At 46.3% G+C, this 12946-nt stretch overlaps 1 protein-coding gene across 1 annotated transcript in view; it reads left to right on the top strand.

Moving 5' to 3' along the window:
• fer1l6 (fer-1 like family member 6) overlaps window positions 1–12946 on the top strand; it is a 137336-nt gene that overhangs the window by 69178 nt on the left and 55212 nt on the right. The window contains exons 22-30 of the mRNA XM_060074699.1: window positions 8506–8630; window positions 8883–9017; window positions 9920–10072; window positions 10163–10267; window positions 10501–10563; window positions 10693–10791; window positions 11104–11353; window positions 12301–12434; window positions 12628–12735. Coding sequence (XP_059930682.1) covers window positions 8506–8630; window positions 8883–9017; window positions 9920–10072; window positions 10163–10267; window positions 10501–10563; window positions 10693–10791; window positions 11104–11353; window positions 12301–12434; window positions 12628–12735 — 1172 coding nt within the window. The remainder of the gene's footprint in view (window positions 1–8505; window positions 8631–8882; window positions 9018–9919; window positions 10073–10162; window positions 10268–10500; window positions 10564–10692; window positions 10792–11103; window positions 11354–12300; window positions 12435–12627; window positions 12736–12946) is intronic.

Below are 12946 nucleotides of genomic sequence, written 5' to 3'. Positions count from 1 at the left end.
TTAAAGCGACAGTACAGGTATAGAAAACACATTAACATAGGGGTTGGAACAGGTTACAGAAGGGACCTTGAACATAGCCTAAACACATATTTGCTTCTTATTAATCAGAATTTGGTGACATTTCAACATAACTAAAACATGTTGTTTCACCCTGGTTACACAGAGATATAAGATCACTTCCTTTTTGACGTCCCCCTGAGGTCAAAGGTCACCAAATTGTTTGGGTGTCCCCAGAATTATGTCATGAGTCTATGTACCAAGTTTGGCTATGATATGATAAAGAGTTGCTGAGAACAGGCTTAATTACTGTTTGGCGGCTTTGCCGTCAAGTATGATTGGCTGTCACGGCCAAACGGTTTTGAATTTGATAAAGCTGTTGGACGCATTTGTTCAACTTGGTCTGAAGACGATATATGGCAAGTTTCATGAAGATTGGACAGAATTTGTGGCCTGTGGATATGTACTATTGATTTTGACAACTTTCAACATGGCGGCCAAATTCTTATGTTGCCATGAGAAATAATTTATTAGTTACATCGGGTGGTCTGACAGTATCACCAGTCATTGTAAATGAGTTTTTATACTCATGTGAAGAGAGAGGAGTCAAGCGATTCAAATATATAATCACGATTAATGTCATACCTCGCGATTAATCACACATTTTTTTATATTATAAATATCCCTTGATTTGCTGATTTGCTGCTAGCCTTTTAGTGAGATCAGAGAGTGTTGAGAAGGACAGTAAGAGAGACCCGCAGTGAATTCAACCCGGTCCACTGGACATCGGGTAGGTACATGACAGTGGTAGGCCTACCATTAAACTTCAATAGCCCAGGCTTTATTTGTTTCAATCACTGAACTTTCGAAAAAACTCTTGCTCAGCAAAGATGGGAAATACTATCACATTTATTATTTAAACCAGTGTGTATATTCCTACCGTACGTAGGCCTAAACACATTGCCAGACTATTGAACAACGCCTACACACACACACGTACGCACGCACGCACGCACACATGCACAAGCACAAGCACGCACACACGCACGGTGGCGGAGTGGTAATCGGGAGAGTCGGGTGAATTCCCGGTGAGCCGTTAATGTTTCGGGGCTGTCGGGCTGATTACTGAGGGATAACTATATTGCATTCATAAAAGTTCCTTGCAGCACCGTCCGGCAGCCTGACCTGTGCGCCCGCATCCTCTCACTCACTCAACAAACTGTCAACGTCGCAACCATGTCGACATTGTCTAGAGGGGAGTAACTGAGCGGCCCCTCCCGAAGTGGTACAGCCCAGGTCGACCTCGAACTGCGATTTGTCAGAAAGACGCAGTGGTGTCAAAAGTACACACATTCGTTACTTAAGTAAAAGTATGGATACTGGATTTTAAAAAGACTCTGGTAAAAGTAAAAGTATCAACTTAACCGCTTTACTTAAGTAAAAGTAGAAAAGTACAGGCTCTAAAATCTACTTAAAGTATAAAAGTAAAAAGTAACCGTAATATATATATATTTTTTAAACATTTACAGCTAAACTAATGGACCTCATATAATTGACAACATAGAATATTTAACATTCAAAATTAATAAAAAAAATACATGAACAAGGAAATGTAACATTCAACATCAATACAACCTCCAGCTTTCCTCGTGAGTGCCCGGTTTGTTTACATGATGTGGGCGCATCTTTCTGCGTCACACAAATACCCGGCGCATTTACTGACGCTTAGAAATGTTCAGCGTAGTGTCCGAATTCTCGTTCCCTATTCCCTATATAGTGCACTATTTTGGCATGTTTATATGCTAGTCAAGCTGTTGCAAGCATTTTAAATCGACCATTATTATAATATAATAATAATACAGAGCTTACCTCTATATGTTTTTTGAGATTAGACGGAGAGTTCTTGAAAGCTGAAAGTACATGGTTCTTTGGTTGGCAAAGTTTGCAGCGCATGCACCATGAGTCGTTTTTGCTTCCCACAATATCAAACACCTCTTCAAGATAGGGCCAGGGATGTGGAAGCGTTTGATGTCCTCCTCTGTCTTCAAAGCCTTCAGCCATCTCGCAGTGACAGTTGCCAACAGTATATCTTTTTGACACTGACCTTTGCCGCGCTTTGCATATTTAAATTAGCCTTGTGGTGGATAACATAATTCACCCACGGAACTATGGGTGGGGGGGGTGTTTAGCACGGACCCGTTTAGCGGACGGAACGACCGTCCAGTTTAGTCCGGTTTTGACTTTACGAATGAACGTCTTTTTGTATTGTGTTCATTAAAACTTTGTGCTGGATACTCCGCCTCCGACTCCCGTCTCTCGGCACTACAGCCTCTTGTTTTGCGTCATACGCAGAGAAGCCAATGAGTGTTATGGGTTTCTATGCTTCATCCAATTACGCTAGAAATCAGTATATTTGGATGGCGCACATTTGAAACTTTTGAAACAAAACCGTAACCAAGAGTAACGAGAATGTTTTAAAAATGTAAGGAGTAGAAAGTACAGATAATTGTGTTAAAATGTAAGGAGTAAAAGTAAAAAGTTGTCAGAAAAAAAAATACTCGAGTAAAGTAAAGATACCTCAAATTTCTACTTAAGTACAGTAACGAAGTATTTGTACTTCGTTACTTGACACCTCTGGAAAGACGTAACAGCATTGAACTCTCGTGCAGGCTCGAACAGAGTGACACACAAACACAAACACACACTTTCAAGGATCCACTTCGTATCCTTGCTTGCCCCAACAAGTTTGTGTGGCGTGCTTGTTGTTTTGTTTCCGGTGTAGCTAGATCCGGTATGGTTTTCTAACGCAACTAGTTATTGCTAGACAGCAGGTGAAACAACTACAACGTTTGCCAAGCCAAAAGAGCGTTAATCGCGTGCTAAAAAATGTAACGCCGTTAAAATTGGTTTGCGTTAACGCCGTTAATAACGTGTTAAACTGACAGCACTAGTTAAAACACATCTTCATTAATTACAGCGCCGTCTAGAGGTCAAAGGTCACCAAATTCATTGAGTGTTCCCATGATGATGGCTGTGTCTCAATTCAGGGGACGCATCCTTCGAAGGACACGGACTATGAAGGTGTGGCCTTCGTAGATCGTGAAGGCCGGACCAAAGGCCAAACAAACGTTCTATTTCATGTAGGCTACGCCGTCTAGGCTTCGCCTTATGGGCTTGTCCCGTGCTGAAAATTCTAACTATGCACCTATCAGCGTGACATTTCCCACGGTATCGTGTCTATATAACGCGGTGTATACCGTCGCTCATCCTCCCTTTTCTTTCAGCACTTGTGCTTATCAGCGAGAAATTGAGAACTACTATTAAGAAGATGAGAACTTCAACACGGATCTCCCAAGCCGGTGGCAGCGGCTCGGGCGAGGCCGCGGACAAACGGCCCTTTTCAGGGCCACCTGAGAGCGCTCCTGGAGCTAGGTCCTTTTCAGGACTCCTATGCGCCTCCTGTCCCGCCTCCCTGGCACCGGGTGACGGACACTTGGCGTGCTTTCGGTGCCTCGGCGCCGACCACGCCGCGGCTGCTATGGCGGCCCCCGTCTCCTGTGTCGCCTGCCGGGAGCTGCCTGAAGAGGGGATCCTCTCCAGGCATCTCTTCTTTTCCCCTGCGGTGGAACTGGCTGACGCCATCGACCTGTTCAGGGCCGGCCCTGACGTCGACGATGGCATCATCGACGCCTCCCTGGACGACGTCTTCAGCAACTCGGCGTCCGGTTTTTCCCGCTCTCGGGTTACAACCGCCACCGTCATACAACACGAGGGTCCGCGACGGATGACCGATCTCTTCCGGGAGATCATGGGTGAGGCGGCGGCCATCAAAGGGATTCCCATGCCGGCCCCGCCTCTCACCCCCGTATCTGACGATATGCAGGTCTTTTTCCCGGCGGGTTACCCAGTGCCCCTTGTTCCCGCCTTTGCAGCACTTGTTTATTGCTGCAGGTGAGGACCCTTCGACCCTGAAGGCTCCGGTAAGATCCTTACCGGATGGCCTCGCCGGATGGCTCCCTAACGAAAAAGCCGCTGCCCCCCGACCGCCTCCAGAAGCAGATTGTCGGCCTAACGGACAGGGTGTTCGTTTGTGCCTCTCAATCTGCGGCGGCGGTCAACAACATCGCCCTGCTCTCCTCTGCCATGGTCTCCTTGTCGGCTGACAGGGAGGCCTACGGCCCGGAGGAAGCCGCGAGATGGTTGGCGGTTTCCCGCTATTCCAGCGCCATCCTCCAGCTATGCCAGCCGATAGCCGTTTCGGCCGGCCGGCATATGGCGTGGGCTACCATGATTCAAAGGGTCATATGGCTCTCCCACACTGCGGTGCCGGAACGAGAGCGGGCCAGCCTCGTCCAGGGTCCACTAGCGCCGGATGGCCTATTTGGTCCCAGGTTCTCCGAGGTGCTCGCGCACCAGCAGTCAGTCTGTGAGAATCGTTCCCGGTTCGGGGCGTTTCTCATGGGCTCTAGGCCGGCGGGGGTCTAGGCTGGTCCCAGCGTTCCAGGGGGCCGCCTCCGACTCCAGCCCCGGTGCAGCAGCAGCAGCAGCCGCAGCCGCCGCGCACGGGGAGAGCAGCAGCACCACTGACCGGGAAGTCCCGGACGCTTGCTCCTACTTTTTCTTTCCCTATTAAAAAAAAAGGAAAGACCGTTCGGCCGAACGGCAGTACATGGTACCTAAAGAGCGATATTCCTCAGGCCACCTGCATCCTACGCTTGTGGTGCGCTCCTCCATGTTGCCTCTTTCCCCCTCTCAGCCCGGTGGCTGTAGGGTGGCGGTCGGACGGCGTGTTCACATGGCCTCTGGTTCACCTGCTTCTAAGAAGCGGCGTCCTTTGGAGCCTCGTGGACGGATCAGAGACTCGTTGCACGAGCCCGTGGATACGGCCGCTTGTACCGGTATCCTGGTTCCCCACATTATAGGTGAGGAGACGGGTCCGCGCGCTGTGGCTACAGCCTGCGGACAGCGCATGCGCACAGTTGCTGCGGCCGGTCGGCTCGCTCCCTGTTCAGCGGGCACGAGCGCAACGTCTAGACAGCTCGTTGTTTTTACAGCGGCTAGTTCTGGTACGTCTCCTACGCTCGCTGAGCCTCCTCCCTTTCATGGGAAGCCCCCCTTGGTTCACACGCAGTGTGGAGGCGGTAGGGGCAGAGGAATACGGGTTATTCCTGGACGGTCTTCCTCAGCTGTCGGCTCGCCCTCTCTCCGACCGCTATGCGTGTTGGCAAGAGCGGTGCGTTCTGCCATCGTGGTTTGTAAGTGTTCTTATGTGAGACAGGAGTACAGATTCAGAAAAAGGTTGCTGAAATGTGCATAAAGGGCACTTGACTTCCACAGGTTCCTGACTCTGCCCTGCACTGCTGTTATGTTCTGGAGTATGGTCTCTTAACAAATGAGTTCTCAGCGCACCAAGTGCATAAAATGTGCACATGCAATCATTATGGAGGCATAGTAGTGGACTAACTCTTGATAAGTGGCTGTGCTGCAATCTACAATGTTTAAATAAGTGTGTTCTGGTAGTAAAATGAGCTGAACACAACTTACATTGCCAAGTCATATTCGGGGAAGCAACCTGAAAACACGTTTTCTTTTAACACAAATACTCAAATAATATTCAATACGGAGCAATCAAGCATTTTTAGTTCCTAGCAACAACAAAAGGAAACTTACCTAGTGAAATAGGATGAGGCACAACACTTGGTGGTTATATCCATATCCGGGTTTCATACACATTTGATAATTTTTTAAGGATCCATTATACAATTTCCAATTAATATGTGACTCAGAATCAATACCAGAAATGATTACTATACTGGACAAATAGGATACACCTCTTTATATTGAACTTTAGTGTTTCAGACGGAATAATATATAAATATTTTTTAAATATTACAAAATCAATTTTGTACAATTTTGTTAAAATAAATTTCACTAATATTGTATCAGCATGATGTAATAAGTAAGTAAGTAACTAAGTAAGAAGACTCCGCTGGGTCCAGAGAGACGTCTGTGAATGTCTGAAGAAACATGAAGTGAAGAAAGCCACATCTGCACATATTAGCACTACTTTATGTCAACATCTACAGTAAATAAATCTGCCGTTATTTGAACGTTATATTAATGTTACTAATTCCATGATATGATATTTTGATGATGTTATCAATGACTTTTGAACGTTTTCCATAATAGACACACACTAACACAGACATATCACAGTCAACTGAAAATAGTTATTATGCAGGAGAGGATTCGTGTGTACATATTAAACTGGCATTTTAGCATTATCTAAGCTCCCGACTTGCCTTGTTAGCAAGCTAACCATGCAGTGTTAAAGTTACATCGCTAATATAACTTACAACGTTGTACGTGTATGAAAAAGACGTTGAATTTCCAACAAATATTTTAATAAATCTTAATTTTATGTTCAATACTTTCAATGCAAATCAAATGGCGCTGATAGTTGACGAAATTTCAAAAGAATGGAAAAACGTCAGCATTATTTAAGCTCCCGACTTGCCTTGTTAGCAAGCTAACCATGCGGTGTCAAGTTACATGGCTACCATGACTTTGCGTTGTACGTGTATGAAAAACACGTTGAATTTCCAACAAATATTTTAATAAATCTTAATTTTATGTTCAATACTTACAATTAATCAAATGGCGCTGATAGTTGGCGAAATTTCAAAAGAATGTAGTAGAAATGGGTAGATTCTAGGGGTGTAACGGTGCACGTATTTGTACCGAACCGTCACGGTACAGGCACTTGTTGCGGTTACAGAGGTGTACCGCGGTTCGTAAATGTGGCGTAGGCTACATAGCTTTAATATGGCGAATGTAAAGGATTGTTTTGCGATGCAGACTTTAAGACTTGAAGTCGGAGTTCCACCCGGACCGTTTAGCCAAAGTATACTACTCTGACTCTGTAATCCGCTCAGCAGCTCTCCGTCGGGATGTCGGATATGCAATGCAATTCGCCACCCGATCTGTCTTATATGTTGACTACAGCGTTGTAAATAAACTTCCAAAGCTTTTCAAATCTTATTTGGTGTTTTATTGGTCCTTAAGGTGCAAAGTAAACAATGTACAAAGTAATTAAGGTGCAAAGTCAAACCGGAGAAGTGATTCAGGAAATGATTTTGTTCGAGGACCAATCACAGCCCTTGCCGTCTCCATTGCATCCATGGCGTCGACGGATAGTTAAAAAACATTGGATGCGCACGTAAGCTGTCTCCGACAGGCTCTCCGGCTATGGAGAGGGCTCTCTGTGTCTACGTACAGCACTTTAACATGCACACGCATTTGAAAAGGCCCCATCCAGGTGTTACTATCACCGTTGCTGTGAAAAAAAAACGAGCTGTGCAAACCCAGCTCGCAACACTATCTCAACAACCCCTGTCTGGGAATTCAGAAATGCGAATGCCATAACCAAGTTTATTGGTGTTTTCATTGCTGCTTATCTACGTGTTGAGAAACAAGCAGTTTTTTTTAATTTTCCGTACCGAACCGTGACTTCTGTGTACCGTCACACCCCTAGTGTTCAAGTCTGCAGCTCCTTTCCTGTTCCACACTGCGCCTTCACACTGCGCCTTGACGTTCCTCACACCAACTCTAGCTGGTGGGAACCATTCTGCCTCGGGGTCGAGGGCTCTGGTCGCTCAGCTATTGACCAACCAGATAAAAAGGGAGACAGTATTCACTTTAGAAATGGCCGTGTTCTTCAGACCTTCTTTTGGTTGTCTCTAGAACTAAATAGAAAACAGGGTTTATGTAGAATTATACTGAGAAAAGCGCCAATAAGGCCATTGTCATGGTGATTAGAGACTTTGGTCCCTATTTTGAAATTGGTCCCCATTTGCAAATATGGATGTTTGAGGCTGAACTGGATTCATGTGGAAATGTTGGTAATGTGAGCGAGGTGAACATGACAAACTAAAGCATTTTTCGGAATAATACATTTAAAAATAAAAACAATGCAGTAAAAAATGAAGTAAAAGCAACTTCTCTGCTTAAAAAGGAGTCAGTTGATGGTGGTTTGGGCATCTGGTGAGGATGCCCACTGGGTGCCGTCTGGGGAAGACTCAGGATTAGGTGGAGAGATTATATCTCAACACTGGCCTGGGAACGGCTCGAGGTCCCCCTTCAGAGCTGATCAATGTGGCCCGGGAAAGGGAAGTCTTGGGCCCCCTGCTAATGCCGTGACCGACCCCAGATAAGCGGTCTTGAAGATGAGGATGAGGGGTTTTGGAATGAAAATAGAAAAGTCTTTAAGAATAAAAATTCTTCTCAGTCTGTGTTAAAGACAGACTGCTGAGGCTCTGTATTTGCCATGAACCCATCAGACCATATAATGACCGGATCTCTGGGTAGCATTGTGTAACAATGTGTAGCACTGCTACTTCCTCTTTGTGTCTGAATACTTAAACACAAACACAGACCATAGTGACGGTGGACCCTGAACTGATCCAGAAGGTTCTCATCATACTCACTTATCGTATCGTGTGTCTTCAGGCCAGCATGAGTTCCAGCTGCGATGCCACATGTACCAGGCCAGAGGGCTCATCGCCGCAGACACCTCTGGCCTGTCTGACCCCTTTGCCAGGGTCACCTGTCTGTCCACCTGTCTCACTACTAACGTAAGCTGCCTCTCTGCCTGTCTCACCTGTCTTATCTGCCTGACTGTCCACCTGTCCTTCTATCTACCTGTCTTCCCTGTCTACCAGTCTCACCTGGATACCTGTCTCATCTATCTACTTGATTCACCTATCTACCTGTCCATATGTCTACCTGCCTCGCCTGTCTACCTGTCTCACCTGTCCATCTGTCTACAGTTCTCACCTGTTTATCTGTCTTCCAGTCTCACCTGTCTCTCTTCTCCTGTATGTCAGATCATCAACCAGACCCTGAGTCCTACCTGGAACCAGTGTTTGGTGATGGATCGACTGCTTCTGTCTGGAGACCTGAAGCTCATCCAGCAGGAACCGCCTCGCATCGTCATCGAGGTGTACGACGACGACGCCCTGGTCTGTATCACGTACATCACATGAATCTATATCAAATACATCTTTATCACATTCATCTTGATCATATACATCTAGATCACATACATCTAGATCACATACACCTATATCATATACATCTAGATCATATACATCTATATTAAATACATCTTTATCATGTATATCATATTCATCGATGCCCTAGTCTGTTACAATACTACATATCATATCCATATATCTAATTGCTAGATCATAAGGTATATGCATCATAGAGCCTTGATATCATATATCTGGATCTGATATATTTTATCTTATAGATGTATCCTCTTACCTATGTCATTTAGCATAATGTATCTTTATCATTATGTATATAATATTTCATATACGTCATAAAGCATATATATCATATATCATATTATGTATTGACATTATAAATACTAGAGTTTCCGCGCGCGTGTTGCGCACGCTCAACCTCTAGTTGTTATTATATAATTGTATAATGTGGAAACCCCAGTTGATAATGTAACACATTTCTGAGCGCATAATATTAGAAACACGACGAAGAAGAAAAGCATTGCGTACGTATGACTGCGTTACCGGAGAAGGAGAGCATATTTTTTTGGCTTAATTTCACATGCATTATGGGAAAAAATTTATGATAATAATAGATTGTTTTTTTACAGCGCTTTTCTTGGTACTCAAAGACTCTTTACAAAGAGGATTACAAACAGACAGTACAGACACTCAAACAAAAGGTGTCTGTACTGTAGTTGAAATGTAGTCGATTTCTGTGTTTAACTGAGAAAATAGGGAGTGGAAGCAGGGGCGCCATTCTTTCATGACACGTGGGGGGGGGGACGAGAAGTTAAAACCCCTGTGTGTGTGTGTGTGTGTGTGTGTGTGTGTGTGTGTGTGTGTGTGTGCAGGGTAAGGCAGAATACCTGGGGTCCACAGTAGCGGTGGCGGAGGTGTCCCTGCGGAGGCAGGGTCCCTACAGCGCTCCCAAGCTGCAGTACAGCAGACTGCATCACGGCTCCCAGGATGGAGGAGAGCTGCTCGCTGCCTTCGAACTGCTGGAGGTACACACACACGCACGTACACACACACACACACACACATGCACGCACATGCCCGCACACGTAGACCAGAAGTGATTGGCTGTTCTTCAGATCCCAGAGTCTGGGGAGGAAGGGCTTCCTCCGCTAGAGGAAGTGGGCGGAATCTATCGTGTGCCTGCTAATGTCTGCCCCGTCCTCAGCCACTATCGCCTGGAGGTCAGTGTCTGTCTGTCTGTCTGTCTGTCTGTCTGTCTGTCTGTCTGTCTGTCTGTCTGTCTGTCTGTCTGTCTGTCTGTCTGTCTGTCTGTCTGTGTGTGTGTGTGTGTGTGTGTGTGTGTGTGTGTGTGTGTGTGTGTGTGTGTGTGTGTGTGTGTGTGTGTGTGTGTGTGTGTGTGTGTGTGTGTGTGTGTGTGTGCACCTATTTCTTCAAGATGTGTTTTCTGTAACAGGTTCTGTTTTGGGGTTTGCGTGAGCTGAGGAAAGTTCAGTTGCTATCTGTTGATCGGCCTCAGGTACACACACACACACACATACAAACCTCGATCCATGCTGTAAACACACCAATATGTCAATTGTTGCGTGTGTGTGTGTGTGTGTGTGTGTGTGTGTGTGTGTGTGTGTGTGTGCGTGTGTGTGTGCAGGTCTTCATAGAGTGTGCAGGTAAAACACTGCGATCCTCTGTGATCCAGAGTTACAAGTCCAGTCCCAACTTCACCACCTTGGTGGACACCATCAGGCTGGTAACACACAGCCCACCCTTAACTCACAGCCCCACCCTTAACTCACATAACTCACAGCCCACCCTTAACTCACAGCCCACCCTTCACTCACAGCCCACCCTTCACTCACAGCCCCACCCTTAACTCACAGCCCACCCTTAACTCACAGCCCACCCTTCACTCACAGCCCCACCCTTAACTCACAGCCCACCCTTCACTCACAGCCCCACCCTTCACTCTCAACCCCACCCTTCACTCAGCTTCAAGAGATACTTCATGCTTCTGCTCCATTACCATCTTGTCCTCCTTCTCCTGCGCCTCCTTCTCCCCCAGGAGCTACCAGAGAACGAGCTCCTCCACCCTCCTCTCTCCATCAGTGTGGTGGACTGGCGTGCATTCGGTCGCAGCACTCTGGTGGGAAACCACATCATCAACAACCTTACCTTCTATAAATACACCCCAGCGCCGCCCTCCCCCGCCTCCCTCCGAGGGCCTCCCGGCCCCGCCTCCCTTAGGGCCCCCCCCGGCCCTGCCTCCCCACAGGCCCCCCCTGGCCCCACACCCTCCCCTGAACCCCTGCCAGGTAAACACACACCTGGGGTCACGATTGGGTCATGACCCCTGCCAGGTAAAAACACACCTTGGGTCACACTGGGATATTGAACTCTGCTAGGCAAACACACAACTGGGGTCATAAACCTTGTAAACTAGGCTCCATAGGGCTGCTCCGGTCAGACGAAGGATAACAATTATCTGGTGAAAATGTGTTCAGTAATAACGGGTAGGGATAACGGAGAGACTAAAATACGTTGGAGTCAAATATGTAGAGCAGATGGTATTTAAATGCATAAGGTATGAATTTACATAAGGAATGTATCTAAATACATAAGGTATCCATTTACGTAAGGTATGTGTTTACATAAGGTATGTGTTTGAACACATAAGGTATTCATTTCCATACGGTATGTATTTGAATACATAAGGTATGTACTTACATAAGGTCTGTGTTTGAATACATAAGGTATGTATATTACGTAAGGTATGTATTTCAATACATAAGATATGTATTTTAATAAATAAGGTAAGATGTTTCAATCTGCAGGTCAGGTGAGTTATTCGTTCTTATTTAGACATTTATGTCTACATTTATGTATGTATATACATTTGTTTACATACAGTTGTGGATGAGCTGAGGATCATCTAACACAGACTCAACAATGTCTGCGTTCAACTGGACGATCATGTGGTCAGCAGGTTGAATATCATAGTTAGTCTGTGTTAGACAGAAGTAGAGAGAGGAGAGGGGAGAGAGCAGAGAGGATAGAGGAAACAGAAGAGAGGAGAGAGGAGGGGAGAGAGATGAGAGAAGAGGGAGAAGAGAGGAGAGAGACGAGGGGAGAGAGAAGGAAGGAGAGGAGAGGAGAGAGCACACAGTCCTGTGGCTCCAGGCTGAGTGAGGAGGTGTGATCGCTGATGTCAGCTCAGGACCGTTGTGTTCTGCGGTCATCAGACCTGTGTCTGGTCCAACAGAAGTGTTGCAGCAGGGCTCAGAGACCGGCTCTACTGTACCGACCAATCAGGACATCCTGATCACTGTAGAGGAGGAAGCCCCTCCTCCCACCCTGGCCACTGCCAGGACAGAAGCTTCTCTCAAGAAGAAAAAAGTGAGCAAACACACCCTCACTCCCCACTCACAAACACACCCAGAAACGGTCACGCAGTCCCCACTAACAAACACACATCGAATAGTCTGTATTATTGTTGATCTTGTTATTTATTCGTATTCATATTTCTTGTGTGTGTCTCTATGTGTGTGTGTGTGTGTGTGTGTGTGTGTGTGTGCGTGTGTGTGTGTAGAGCTTCCGCTCCTCCAAGCGTAAGAAGAGAACCATCGCTGATGAGTCGGCTGAGAACGTCATCGACTGGTGGTCCAAATACTACGCCTCTGTTGAGCGACTGGAGCAGGTAGAGAAACCCTCACACTCATGAAGAGAGAGAGACTGGAGCAGGTAGAGAGACCCTCACACTCGTGGAGAGAGAGACAGTGAGAGATAGCGACTGGAGCAGGTAGAGTGACCCCCACAGTCATTGAGAGAGAGCGAGAGAGAGCAAGAGACTTTTGACTTTTAATTTGGACAAATCACTCAGACATGTCATAAACCATCATAAACCTTTT

The sequence above is a fragment of the Gadus macrocephalus genome, chromosome 16, assembly GCF_031168955.1.
Source record: "Gadus macrocephalus chromosome 16, ASM3116895v1".
In the NCBI taxonomy this organism is placed as follows: Eukaryota; Metazoa; Chordata; class Actinopteri; order Gadiformes; family Gadidae; genus Gadus; species Gadus macrocephalus.
Note: the sequence above shows the minus strand (reverse complement) of the source record. Positions and strands in the feature narration are given on the sequence as shown.